This window comes from Schistocerca americana, chromosome 7 (assembly GCF_021461395.2).
Source record: "Schistocerca americana isolate TAMUIC-IGC-003095 chromosome 7, iqSchAmer2.1, whole genome shotgun sequence".
In the NCBI taxonomy this organism is placed as follows: Eukaryota; Metazoa; Arthropoda; class Insecta; order Orthoptera; family Acrididae; genus Schistocerca; species Schistocerca americana.
Window position 1 is genome coordinate 605,849,141 of NC_060125.1, and position 13,622 is coordinate 605,862,762.

At 42.8% G+C, this 13,622-nt stretch overlaps 1 protein-coding gene across 1 annotated transcript in view; it reads left to right on the plus strand.

The window, feature by feature from the left end:
• The first annotated feature begins 3,274 nt into the window (after positions 1-3,274).
• Positions 3,275-13,622, plus strand: part of LOC124623144 (homeobox protein CDX-4-like) — a 109,445-nt gene continuing 99,097 nt past the window's right edge. Inside the window, exon 1 of the mRNA XM_047148935.1 lies at positions 3,275-3,452. Within this exon, the coding sequence (XP_047004891.1) occupies positions 3,275-3,452 (178 nt within the window). The remainder of the gene's footprint in view (positions 3,453-13,622) is intronic.

Genomic DNA, 13,622 nt, shown 5'->3' on the forward strand with positions numbered 1-13,622 from the left:
ATTAAAAAAAATAAAATAAAGTTTAGGTGATCTCTGTAATAGTAGAGTTAACAAGAGTACAAGCACGAGATTTCCAGTAGAAAATACAAGATAAGAAGATAGATCTCGCGACTTTCACAGTAACTGTACGGATAAATGTCTGCTAGGCAGCAGTTTCTGCGATATTACGAACAGTACAAAGAAATGCGAACTTTGGGAGCACATTTCGCATGGAACTGGATTTCAAGCCAGCAAGGAATCTGCGAGAAAATTATTTTCTCAGTGCGATTTTGCTGTAAAAAGGTGTCGGAATAAACAAGCCGCCACGTGTGAAAAAGACACAAATTTTTACGCAAGTGTGTTGGAGGTCTGAGGTGAGACAAAAGTGACCTTCCGTGTGTCGCTTCAGCTCCCGCTGCGCTTGCGAGGCAAGGCTGCTGCAGCGTACGGCGTCCGCTGCCGCTCTGCTTCTAGAAGCAAACCCGGCGGTGTTGCCGCCACTGCTGGGTCTTCAGTTCGCTTTGCCGGGTAACGTCTGCTGTTGTATAAACGGAGACCACAGAAACAGACAGGTCTTCAGTCAAAACAGTAACGGTTCCCGTAGCAAGCACGTGTAATAGTAACCGGCAACCGGTAGGAATTTTAAAGTCATGCACTGTGCAGATAATAGAGGCCAGTACATTTGAGAGCGAATGTGCCGTGAATGTTTGAAAGTGCAGTGCGAGTGCAAATTCCACCCCGAAGTCGAAGAAAGAGAAAGAATGAGGCCAGCAACAAGACAACGTCTGCTGAATGGAAAAGTCCTTTTGGTGGTTCAAATGGCTCTGAGCACTATGGGACTTAACATCTGCGGTCATCAGTCCCCTAGAACTTAGAACTTCTTAAACCTAAGTAACCTAAGGACATCATACACATCCATGCCCGAGGCAGGATTCGAACCTGCGACCGTAGCGGTCGCGCTGTTCCACACTGAACCGCCTAGAACTGCTCGGCCACACCTCCCGGTAGTCCTTTCTGAACGCGTTTGTGTACCGAGCTGAAACGGCGATGGCAGACAGCTGAGACAAGAAAATCTGGTGCCACAGAAGAATGCTCGAGTTTAGATGGGTAGATCCGATATCAAATGTGAATGATGTTTGGTCTGTGGGGCGCTCAACTGCGCAGTCATCAGCGCCCGAATCAAATGTGAAGTTAGTCGGATTGGAGAGAAGAGAAATTTATCGCACAATGTGACTAGAAGTATAAGATCAAGAAATCGCAAAATTGTAAGTGACGAGTATGGGGGGAGGGGGGCCTAAAAGTTGTGGGGGAAGACTGGTGCGAAGAGCTGGATCGAAGCATTCTTCGGACTGAATACCACAGCTGGCCGTTGTGGCCGAGCGGTTCTAGGCGCTTCACTCCGGAACCGCGCTGTGCTACGGTCGCAGGTTCATATCCTGCCTCGGGCATGGATGTGTGTGATGTCCTTATGTTAGTTAGGTTTAGGTAGTTCTGAATTATAGGAGACTGATGACCTCAGATATTAAGTCCCATAGTGCTCAGAGCCATTTGAACCATTTGAATTTGAATACCACAACAACGACACGTTTTACATGTCGCTCTGCACTATTGTTTCTAGGCATTTTACGGCTGTTCCATTGAATCATCGCCAATACTGTAAACTGAAAGAATCACATGGATTTTCGGTGAGGGCATCTTCTTACTTTCTATGAGGATATCGGTCCAAATTTTTAAAAGCTCTCCTATTTCCATAATGTATCACAGCTGAAGCGTACCGCAGTTTCATTACAAATATAGAAATGAAGGCGTTATGTGACAAACACACGCAAATTTGGAATAAACGTTAGAGATCAGATTAGATTAGTACTTGTTCCATAGATCATGAATACGACACTTCGTAATGATGTGGAACGTGGCAGGTTAATAAAAGATGTCTGTACAAGATATTACATCACACAAAATATTACATGACACAATTTTTTTGTGTGAGGGGTGGGGAAATTACCCACTTATTACCCACTTACTATATCCAAAAATTCATCTAATGAGTAGGAGTTGCCATTCCCAAATTATTTTAATTTCCTTTTATATGCTATATGGCTATCTGTCAGATTTTTGATGCTATTAGGTAACAGACCAAAGACTTTTGTGGCAGCATAATTTACCCCCTTCTGAGGCAAAGTTAGGTTTAACCTTGAGTAGTGAAGATCATCCTTTCTCCTAGTGTTGTAGCCGTTTGTCAATTATTACCCAGAGAATAGGAAGTCATCACCCATTCAAGTTACTTCCCAACCGTAACACTAGATATTAATTATAGATTATTTCACAAAATTGACCAGGTCTGAGTATTGCGCCTGCAAGTGATCCACGCTCTATTGGGTGTGACTAAACACTCTACTGCGTTACATTGTCACTGCGACTTACAGATATAAACTGACGAATATGCATTTATGCACAAAATGTGATAACCTGGCGAAGGGGTAGGAGCCGTTATTTACCGGAATATTTTACAAGATCTCGTTTATTGCATTCCAAATAATGTCATCATTGACTTATGAATATAGGGAGAGAACGTTTAGGAACTGATTAATCACGGGACTTGTGTGCATTTAAATCAACTTGTGTTTTTCACCAGAATCAGTTGTGCGGAGAATGTTCTGATGTGGAATCGTGGTCGGTATCTTCTGCTTCAGTCTACAATTGGTCAGAGGAAAAACGAACACAACGTGCTACGGGATCACTTTAAAAGTAGCACGCAAGTAAGCAGATGGGAACAGCACGCAAAACTCCTGGCTCATCTGTAAGCGAAATGTGCTGCACTGGACCGGACGACCGAAGGATCGTTGAGGATGTTTGTTGTGAACCAACCGTCCCCCAGCAACAGTGTAGAACGCAATACGTTACATTTATTTACGCTGAGGGTCATCTGGGAGTTCCCTCTCCGGGCGCCACACCCCTGCACTCGGCTGCAGCCTCCTGGCGCTGCACTTGTGGTACGGAGCAGCGCATCGCCCGCCGACAGCGCAGCCCCGCGGAGCCCCCGACGCCGAGCGCCGCGTCCACCGTGCAGACCTGGCGTCCTGCGGTCCTGGAGTCGCTCTGCGGTTTCGTCGCGGCGACACACGAAACAAAGTGAAGGGTGGGACGTGTGTGGGCGGGCTGGAGGCCGAGGCAGCCGAGACGCAGACCGCACGCGTGCCGGCGGGAGGGAAGGGTGAGCAGCACTGGCGAGCGGCAGGCGGCGCGCCCGATAGCGCCCTCTTATCTCTGGCAGCAGCGCCATGGCCGACCCAGCATGGCGGATCTGGGTGGAGGGGGGCGCGAAGGCGTGGGTGAACGGTGGGATGGGGGAGGGGGCTTTGGGCAGTGGAGGGGGCAGGGGCTAGAGGTGGCCGCCGCGCACCTCTTATTGCGGCGTTTACCACACCGCGCCGGGTCCCTTACACGGATGCAGCGTGGGAACGCTTCTGCTAGTGCGCCTCTTACCCGGCTACAGACACATCCTGCGTCTCGGCTGAAATAAACTACGGCACCAGTCAACGTTTCTCCATGTGCTTCTACAAATTCTAGGCATCCTAATAATAAATAACAAGGCGTACTGCTCCCGTCGTCAGCAAACGAGTGCAGCCGGGACCCTCCGTCGTTGCTCTCGGGAATCTCCTAGTGGAGGTGGTGCCTGGTGGAGGGTGTTGTAGTAGTAGTAGTAGTAGTAGTAACTTTATTCGTCCGTAGATCTCTTTTTACGAGGATATCGGACATGTCAGAGTATTTACAAGTTTAGACCAATTTAAAATAAGCTAATTCGTATACACATACAATTACAGACTTCTAGCAGCTAGAGACAATCATTAGATTTACTGCTGCTATACAATACTTTTTTTCCAAATAACTTATTAAATAATGTAATGCCACACTGTTCACTCCTATCTCACTACCAGTCACTGCACACACTATACACACATTCCTTCATAATACTTCACTCACTACACACACAAACAAACACGCACACACACACACACACACACACACACACACACACACACTGGTGATCTCTGGGCCATTTTCTCTACCGCAACTTCCCATTTGCTATCCTGAAAAACCGAGTCAGCATCCCTCTATGATGAGTGAGATGCTGAGCTCAGAAAGAGGAAGAGGTGTTAGTACTGTGCTATCCATAGCTTGGGGGTAAAAGGAAAAAACATAGTGGGAAGGTGTTATGTGGAATGCTGGATGTTTTATATTCATTGTTATTATTTATTTGTATAAAACTTTCCTTTTACCAAACCCCTATTTTGTTTTATCTAAGTAATCCTTCAATGTATAAAATGTATTGCATAAAAGGTACTTTTTAGCTGCCAAATAAGTGTATTTTTGCAATTTCTTTCATCTCTTTTGGTAATTTATTGTACAGTTTTATTCGTTCATAGAAAGTGCTGTTTTGAGTTTTATGTTTATTTTTTCATGGTAAATGTAAGTTGAGTCAAGCTCTTGTTCCATAGTCATGAACAGAGCTGTTTGTGCAGTAATTACCAATGTTATTTTTGATGTGTACAACTGACTGGTAAATGAATTCACACAGAGCAGTTAAAATGCCCTGTGTTTTGAACAGATCTTTACAATGAGCTCGACATCCGTTTTTAGCTATTATTGTTATGGCTCTTTCCTGGAACTTGAAAATTGTGTTCATATTTTGCACATTTGTTCCCCAAAAAAGAATGCCACAGCTAAGAACTGAGTGTACATACGAACAGTATGTAACTAAAAGACACTGCATGTTACACACTGATCATAGGATTCTAAGGGCATAACATGCTGATGCCGTTCTGTTTGCAAGTACCTTTGTGTGTTCACACCACTTCAACTGAGAATCAATATTCATTCCTAGAAATTTTGCACTTGTTACACAGTCTATAGAGGTGCCGTTTATATTTAATTTAACATTGTCATTTTTCCTCTTCAAACTGAAATTCATGGCATTAGTTTTGTTTATGTTCAGTGTCACTTTATCGTAAACTTCCTTGAGAGCTTCATTTGCTTTCTCGGCAAGGAGTTCTCTTATTTTCTCAGTGACTATAATATTGCTGTCATCAGCGAAGAGAATTTTTTCACCATGACTAACACTATTGGGAAAGTCATAAATGCTACCTTGCGGAACCCCTATACTAATGTATTCTGGTTTTGATAAGTGTTTTACTAAATATTTAGATCTATTTGAAGTAAGTGTTATCTCTACTCTTTGTACCATATCTGCTAGATATGATAGAAACCAGCCATTAGCTACCCCTCTTATTCCTAATGCATCTAATTTATTTAATAGAATGTTGTGGTCAGCTATATCAAAGGTCTTAGAAAGATCCAAAAATATGCCCGTGACACACTCATCTTTGTCAAGAGCATCAAGTACAGCCTTTGTGAATTCTACTATGGCTGACTCCGTATTTTTACCGCTTCGGAAAGCAAACTGTGATTCGCTTAAAAGATTGTATTTATTCAGCTGTCTTTCATAATTGTTTCTATTATTTTTGAGAATGGTGACAGCAGGGAAATAGGCCGGTAATTTTCTATGTCTTCTGCATTACCTTTCTTAAGCAAAGGTACAACTCTTGGCCTGTTTTAATTGCTCTGGAAATGTTCCTGATGTGAAGGATTCATTTCTTATATTTCTGAAGGGGCCTTGTATAATCTCTACGCATTGTTACAGTACACACACTGGTACTTCATCCAAGCCTACTGACTTTTTATTTTTTAGCTTTTGAACAGTTGTATTGATTTCATTTTCTGTGGTTGGAAATAACATCATTGTATTTAGTGCAACATTATTTACGGGTGCTATATTTGTTTTGGGGAATTTTTGCTGTAATTTCTCTACAATACTTGAAAAATCCTCATTTACATAGTTTGCTAAGTGCTGTGAATCATTTATTACCTTATCCCCCCCTCCCTTAGCAGTATATTATTCTGGGTTTGTTTGCCTCTCCCTGTTCCCTTTTTTATAACATCCCACACTGCTTTGCCTCAATTCTCTGCATTATATATTATTTTGTCATTAGATATATGATAGAAATTTAAGAATTCAGGATCATTGCCACTCTTTTTCATGGAACTGAGGTATTTAAGTGTTTGGGAGGACTTCTTAATACCTGCAGTTATCCATCTGTTTTTGTGAGATGTTGATACAGACTGCATACTTTTGGAAATGCCTTTCTTAAGCTAAATGAGGAGAATTTAGAGAATTTCATATTCACATTGGTTTTCTTATACACTTCATCCCTCCTTTGTTTTGCTAGGCTTTGAAAAATCTTTGACTTTGATTTCTGATAGAAGTCGTTTGTAGGCTTTTAGTTTAAGAAATGATTGGATGCCTGATTTTACTGTTATTTGACAGAGATGGTTTGATAGTCCGAGATCTTTTAAAGCTACATCACATTTTTCCCTGTCCATATTTGCGGTCACATGGTCTATTACTGACGCAGTCTTCGTAGTAACCCTTGTTGCACTTTTAACCAATAGGGACATCCCAAAACTTTGAAGGATATTTATGGGGGTGCTGCTGGATTCGTTTATGATATTAGTGTTGATGTTAATGTCCCCACACAGAATTATGTTGACCTTTGTACTTCAGACTTTATCTAGAACCTCCGTTAATTTATTGAAAAAAGTGTCCACACTACCACTGGGAGATCTTGGTTCAAATGGCTCTGAGCACTATGGGACTTAACAGCTGAGGTCATCAGTCCCCTTGAACTTAGAACTACTTAAACCTAACTAACCTAAGCACATCGCACCCATCCATGCCCGAGGAAGGATTCGAACCTGCGACCGTAGCAGTCGCGCGGTTCCAGACTGAAGCGCCTACAACCGCTCGGCCCCTGGGGCCGGCCTGGGAGGTCTATACACACATAAAATGATTAATTTCTTGGTGGTATCAAGCCCTGTTAATTCAACAGCTGATATTTCAAAGTATTTGTCTTCACTTGCTGTACTGAGGTCATGTCTTGATTTGAACTGTGCTCCTTTTCTGATATAAATGCATAATCCTCCACCCCTTAAAGCAGTTCTGCTGTGAGAGTTTGCCATTTCATACGATGATAACACAACATGTTGGATTTTTGTCTGTCTGCACCAGTGCTCAGTAACAGAAACTACTGTGCAATTCAAAGACTGGAGCTCAACTTCTAAGAGTTGTATTTTATTTTTTATTGATTGCATGTTTTGATAGAGGATTGTTAAGTCTGTGAAATGCCCCATGTTACTCTTTCCAATTGTTTGGCTTTCTTTGTGACATCCGGAATGTGTAATATTTGGAGTGTTAAAATCTGTCTTGCGAGAGACTGTTTCAGTATTTTTTAAAGTGCTGGAGATATTCTTTAGGCAGGGGAACCTGTTGTCTGGATTTATCCTAAAAAAGTACATGGAGATCCACTCCCTGTACTTTCATGAATCGGCTGTACCAATCTCACCTCCCCAGTCATGTTTAGGTGTGGGCCATGCCTAGTGAAACCCCATCTGTTGATAGTCCCGACGGGCAAATTTGGCTGCCCTCAGAGCCATCCCTAACCCCACATTGATTCGCCTCAAAGCTCCATCAAGGTGTGGCCGATTACGACGCCAGAACAGCTCAACAAAGTGTATGTGGGTGCTATGAGTCAGGGAAGCTATCTTGTCCAGGTCACCACCTATGTCATATGCCCCATCCCTGTCCAAACTGTTTCCCGCCCCACCCACTATCACTACATGGTCCTCTTTTGTAAAGTCCTTACATAAAGACATGACATAGCCCTGCATTTGGCTTGAAGATACTGGTGGCCTGGCTATCTGCCCCTGAACTTTGCTGTAACTGAGGGCCTACACCTCACCCATGGCTACCACCTAGCAGCAGCACTTTCTTCTTCCTAACACTTTGTACATTCCTAGGCTTCTTGGCCACGGTTGAAGTGCGCTGCACATTTTCTGCTCCCCGTTCTACCTGAGGCTCTTCTCCACTTAACTCTGGCTGTGGTAGATATCTGCTTTTGGTGGTGATGATAAAACTGTCAGATCGCGTTCTCTTTCTTCCTATCCTCCTACCGGCTGCCAATTCCCAATCACCCTCCTCCCCCCATTCTCCCTTGATCCTTATCAGTTCTTTCCTTGCTTCCTCCAACTGTGCCTGAAGGGCACAGATTTTCCTTTCCTGTTCCCCAATCAAAATGTTCCTACTGCATACTCTGCAGCAGTTCTCCCAACATTCTCCCCACTGCACCCCCCCCCCCTACCCCCGTGAAAATATTTCCTACAAGATTGGCAACAAATCCCTCTACTCACTACTCAGTTTCGAAAGAATAAAGAATAATTAAGTTTAAAGAATGTTTTAAATTTGTGTAGCTGTCTCGTGGGGATGAGTGTACAGTGTAGTTGTGAGTTCGTCATCTGTGGGTGAGGGTGTTGCCTCCAACAGGCTGTTGCTCTCGAATAGCATTGAGGGGACCGCCGTGCTCAACATCCCCATCTGACAGACGCTCCGGGTCCACGAGGCACCGCGCCAGAGGTTTGGAATTTGAGTCAGGACGTGGCGCAAAGACTGGTGGTCACTCCTCCTCCCCTTTCTGGCCAAGTACTGGCAGTGAAACTTTTCCACCGCCACGATTCGAACCGTGTTACTTCCGAGTTGAATGCCACCGACTGGCGAGCGTTGGCGGCCTCCGTACGGAGGAGAGTAATAACGACAACGCGCCTCCAAAACCCAGTACGTAGGAAAACGGCTTCAAAATAGCAGGAAAGGTCTACTAATGATGGAACATCAGATTATTTCAAGATATGCTCCTCCTTCAGATACTTAGGAAAGATCGTACCGTGCTCACGGTCTGACAGCAACGCCAGCCTAGAAACAGCCGTGAAACTTCGAAAGGTGTTCACATTTACATGGAACCACATCCTATTACATGATTTAGGAAAGCCTGAAACCAAGCCGTTCGTGATGTAAATAATGAACTTATTTTTTACCTATTTTTTTGATACTTAGCGCAACGCGTTTCTAGAATTTATTCTCGTTTTGAAGTGCATTTGTTTACATGAATACGTTTGGTGATGTTTGCATGTGAGATTTTCTGCTTCTCCTGCTTCTTTTTGAAGTTAGACTGCAATCGGAAAATGGGACAAAATGAATCTGAGTGTTTTTAAACGCTAATGTTAGAAATGATATTTTCGTTTCCCTACTTACAGGTATTGTCCCTCCTCCATAATACAGAATAACTTCAAAAAGACGCAACAGAAGCAGAAAATCATACATTCAAACATCACCAAACATATTCATGAAAACAAACGCGCAAATGCATTCAAAAATGAGAGTAAATTCTCAAAACGTGTTGTGCTAAGATAAAAAAATAACTGGTGCAGTTTTCATTATTCAAATAAATGAAAAACAGTAATACCACGCAACGCGATATTGGAACGTTACAAGTCTCTATGCCTCAGAGAGCACAACAGTTAGAGGGCATTCGGACGTTGCAAATAGTGAACAACAGGAGGGAGAAATCTGGGGAAAATCAATTGTCGCGCGCAAGATAATTGAGTTTGGATGAAGAGTAGAACATCGTAGTCCACATGCAAATAGACAGGTTCACCAACACAGTGCACAAGAGTCTTGAAATTATGTAGCTGTATTTATAGAATGGGAAAAATAGGCTTGCCAAAAGACTACTCAAGAATTATAAATCGAAGAAAATAAAATTCGACAGAAGAAGGTATGCAAAATTTGCAAGATATGAACTACACAGAAGAAAATATAATAAATCATCGTCTAACTTTTCGAACACTTCTAATGAAGTTCAGATTAACGCAGAAGTCTAACAAGAAGACCGGCAAGGAATTCTCAGAAGAACGGAAGAAAATGCACACAGAGTAGAGCAATAATGCGCCGAATAGTACAGTCTGAGACGACAAAATGAGAGAAATAGAGGAATTATTTCCCAGGCTCAGAAAGTTCTCGCTGAAAGCAGAAGGTACTGATGCTGACGCACTTCCGTAAAGTAATATCAGAATGGAAACTCAAAAATCAACCGGAACGAATATTTGAACAGAAATCTGTGATTGGTCAGCCAGTACCGAATTCGCCTGGCGAACTTAAATACTGACAGAGATCAGAAGCAGGTTTAAAGAGGAAGTACGACAACAGAGTCACAAACTGTAATAGCAGTTCCCAGAGAGCAGACCTCGAGGACCAACAACTACACACAATTAAAAGCACTCAAGACGATGCATGTCGACCTTGTGGACCATACTACGGACGACGGACGACGTAACATCAGGCTGCCCTGTAATGGTAATGAATGAACATCTGCAGAAGCAAAATGATGCGTACTCTCTACTTCATTGGCAGATTTGCAGAGCTTTACGAACTTCATATGTCTCCATCAAATGGCACTACCACACGCCTAAGGCTACAACTGAATGTAACACTGTCGACAAATACATAGAGCCCGAAACGGTTGCAGTTAACAAGCCTAACCAGACACTGTTGCGCGTCAGCCAGATCAAAGATCGTGCCTCTTGATCGGTGTCTCCGTCTCACGAGATGGGAAAATTATTTATGCGGTGGCTCATAAGAAGTTGAAACGTAAGGACCTGAGCATCGTTGTTAGTCGCTGTGGAACGTTAAAGCGCTCTGTCTAGAATCCTAGGACGCAGTAAACATCGTGAAATACAAGGTACAGCACAATTCTGTAAAACCACTACCCCTTGACTGTATCCAACAATGTCCTGTTCGCGGTTCTTGAAATTTTCCCAACATAAAAAGTGTTCCATGAAGTTTTGGGATTGCAACCGGATTACGTCGATTTCTTGCCCCGATATTTCTGCTGCCATCATTCAGCCATCTTCAGTTCAGTGTTTTGCCGGCATAGTGCAAAACACTCATCTGAAGATGGCTGAGTGTTTGTCAGCCGAAATATCGGGGCAAGAAATCGACGCAATTCCAAAACTTCACAGAACGTACTGCATGTTGCGAAAAATAAAAACAACAGTACATATGGTAATGTTATAGTACTTCAGAAATGTCTGACTATTTAACACTGTCTTACATAATTTGTTTTTTACATTTTTATCGAATATGAGTAATGGCATAGAAATGTACGGCAGCGATACAGATGAAATCGAATATGGAGAAGAAGTTGACTGCTGTGGAAACAAAATCAGGAGTAATCGAGAAAACTTTATTACATGAGATGGGAGAAGGACCAAAACCCCAAAATACACATTTCGGCGTAATTTGCTGTTTTCTGTCTGCAGTGAGAACATAAGAAGACAACTGCAGGAAAAGAGAGGCAAAACAAAAAACACACACACAACACTCACGCAAACTGTCAAAGCATTTGAAAATGGGAAAAAATTCACCTAATACATCGTGCTACCCATGAAAAAACATAGCTGGTGCAGTGAATTTATTATTTGAATCATTACTGATATAGACGTCCCCTTTGACAAGGGAGGGACCATCCCGTAATTCGTCCGAAACTGTTTAAGGGAACCAAACAAAACCGACGTCAGCATGACTGGATGGGATGAGATCCCCCAACCGCCCCAGTATGAGGCCAGTATGTTTAAAGCAACACAGCCTCTTCGTGTGTACAATACAGTTTTGTTTACACGCTCTTACAGAAAGGTTATTTAATTCTGCAAAACGCTAATGCTGCTGTTCACTCATTTTTCGCCGCCATTCCTTCTACATATTATAGACGTAATCACCTGAAATCGGGAAATGACGACAATGTTTGGTTTCCGTTTGGTGCACCACAACTTCCAGTTCGAATACTTGAAAAACTGAATCAGAATTTGTCGAACATGAGGAAGATTTTGAGCGGAAAAATAGAATAAGACGTTGCTGTTACCGGATGCAGAGCTTTGGATCGAGGTTTTCCAGAAAAAGACATCATAGAGCGAAAGTGTATTGTGAAATGCCTCAGATGTTTTATTACTAGTTACCTGCGTTCCATTTTTACCAAACCCCTGCTCTGCGTTATCTAAGAAATCCTCCGCTGCGTACAATTCGTTCCTTCAGAGACCCTTTTAACGCCTTTTTTAAACTGAGTTTGTTTTAATAGTCTCTTTATACTGCTTAGGTGATTTATTGTAAAATTTTATTCCTTAGTAGGAAACGCTGTTCTTAGTTTTTGTGTATTCTTTCTTGGTAAATCTAAATTCAATCTAAATAATCTTGTTCCAGCGTCATGGACAGAGCTATTTGTGCAGTAATTATGAAGGTAACTTTTTCACCTACATAGCGACTGATAAATAGGAGGGTCAGACTTAACTATCACCTGGGATGTACCGTCTGACCTGCACGTCTGGTACACCCTGAAATACCCGCTGCTAGACGAGCGAAAACATAAAACAAAATGCTGAAGCCGATCACCACTTTATCCAAATATGATGATAATAATAATAATAGTAATAGTAATAATTACGTAACTATTTTTTCGTGGTGATGTGTATGACTCTATGACTACTCCAAGTACTGCACGGTGTACTTATAATCGTTAATTTTACGAACACATCTTTACTATTGGTTGTTATTCCCGTTGGACTTTTGTGTAGTTTGAACGCAAATTTCATATTGGAGCACAACGATTTGGAAACAATTCGTGAAGACATGCCGTAGTACTTTATGCACTTCGGGCTGGACGTGTTGGTACCATAGGTTCCTCCTAGTCTACAGAGGAACGCCTTCTAGCATCCGTGGAAGATGGTCCGATAGGATGCTGCGACACTTGTGAGCGTTCAGTGCTCCGTCTATGAAAAACAAGGCTATGAGCTGATGGTTCACTATCCCAAACCACACGTTTATACTCCATGGACGAACCAACAGACAATTAGTGCATGTTCCGGCGGTTTACTTGGCCATAGTTGGTAAACATGGTTTCAAAAAAATGGCTCTGAGCACTATGGGACTTAACATCTTAGGTCATCAGTCCCCTAGAACTTAGAACTACTTAAACCTAACTAACCTAAGGACATCACACACATCCATGCCCGAGGCAGGATTCGAACCTGCGACCGTAGTAGTCTCGCGGTTCCGGACTGCAGCGGCTAGAACCGCACGGCCACCGCGGCCGGCGTAAACATGGTTTCATCTCTAGCCAAGATACATGATTCATCTGGCGTATCCTTTCGTAATGCACACGTACGAAAGTTAACATTATTCTCATAATCGTTTCCATGCAGCTCTTGATGGGGAGAGATGTGATGGGGTTGGAACCCATGTCGAGGGAGATTTCGTAGGACACTTCCGTAACTCATGCCGCTTCTTCGTGCGATTATGCGGGAAGTAACGTGAGGATCAACTGCAACTGCAGCAGCAACGGCGTTAATTTCCCACTCTTCCATCGTCACTTGTTTCCTTCTGTTACGTTGTCTACGTGCCACACTTTCACGCAACTGGTTGAAGTGGCTGCTGAGTAACTGCCGAGATGGTTGACGTCTATTGGGATGTCTTGCCACATGCACCGTACAAGAACGAACTGCATTCTTCCTACACTCTCCGTACATCATGAGCATGTTAGCTTTTTCTGCGTTTGTAAATCCCATCGTCCACTCACTCACGACCTACTGCTTGGACTTTCACATACTAACTGACATACTTTTCCTATTGACAAAATTGATAAAGCCTT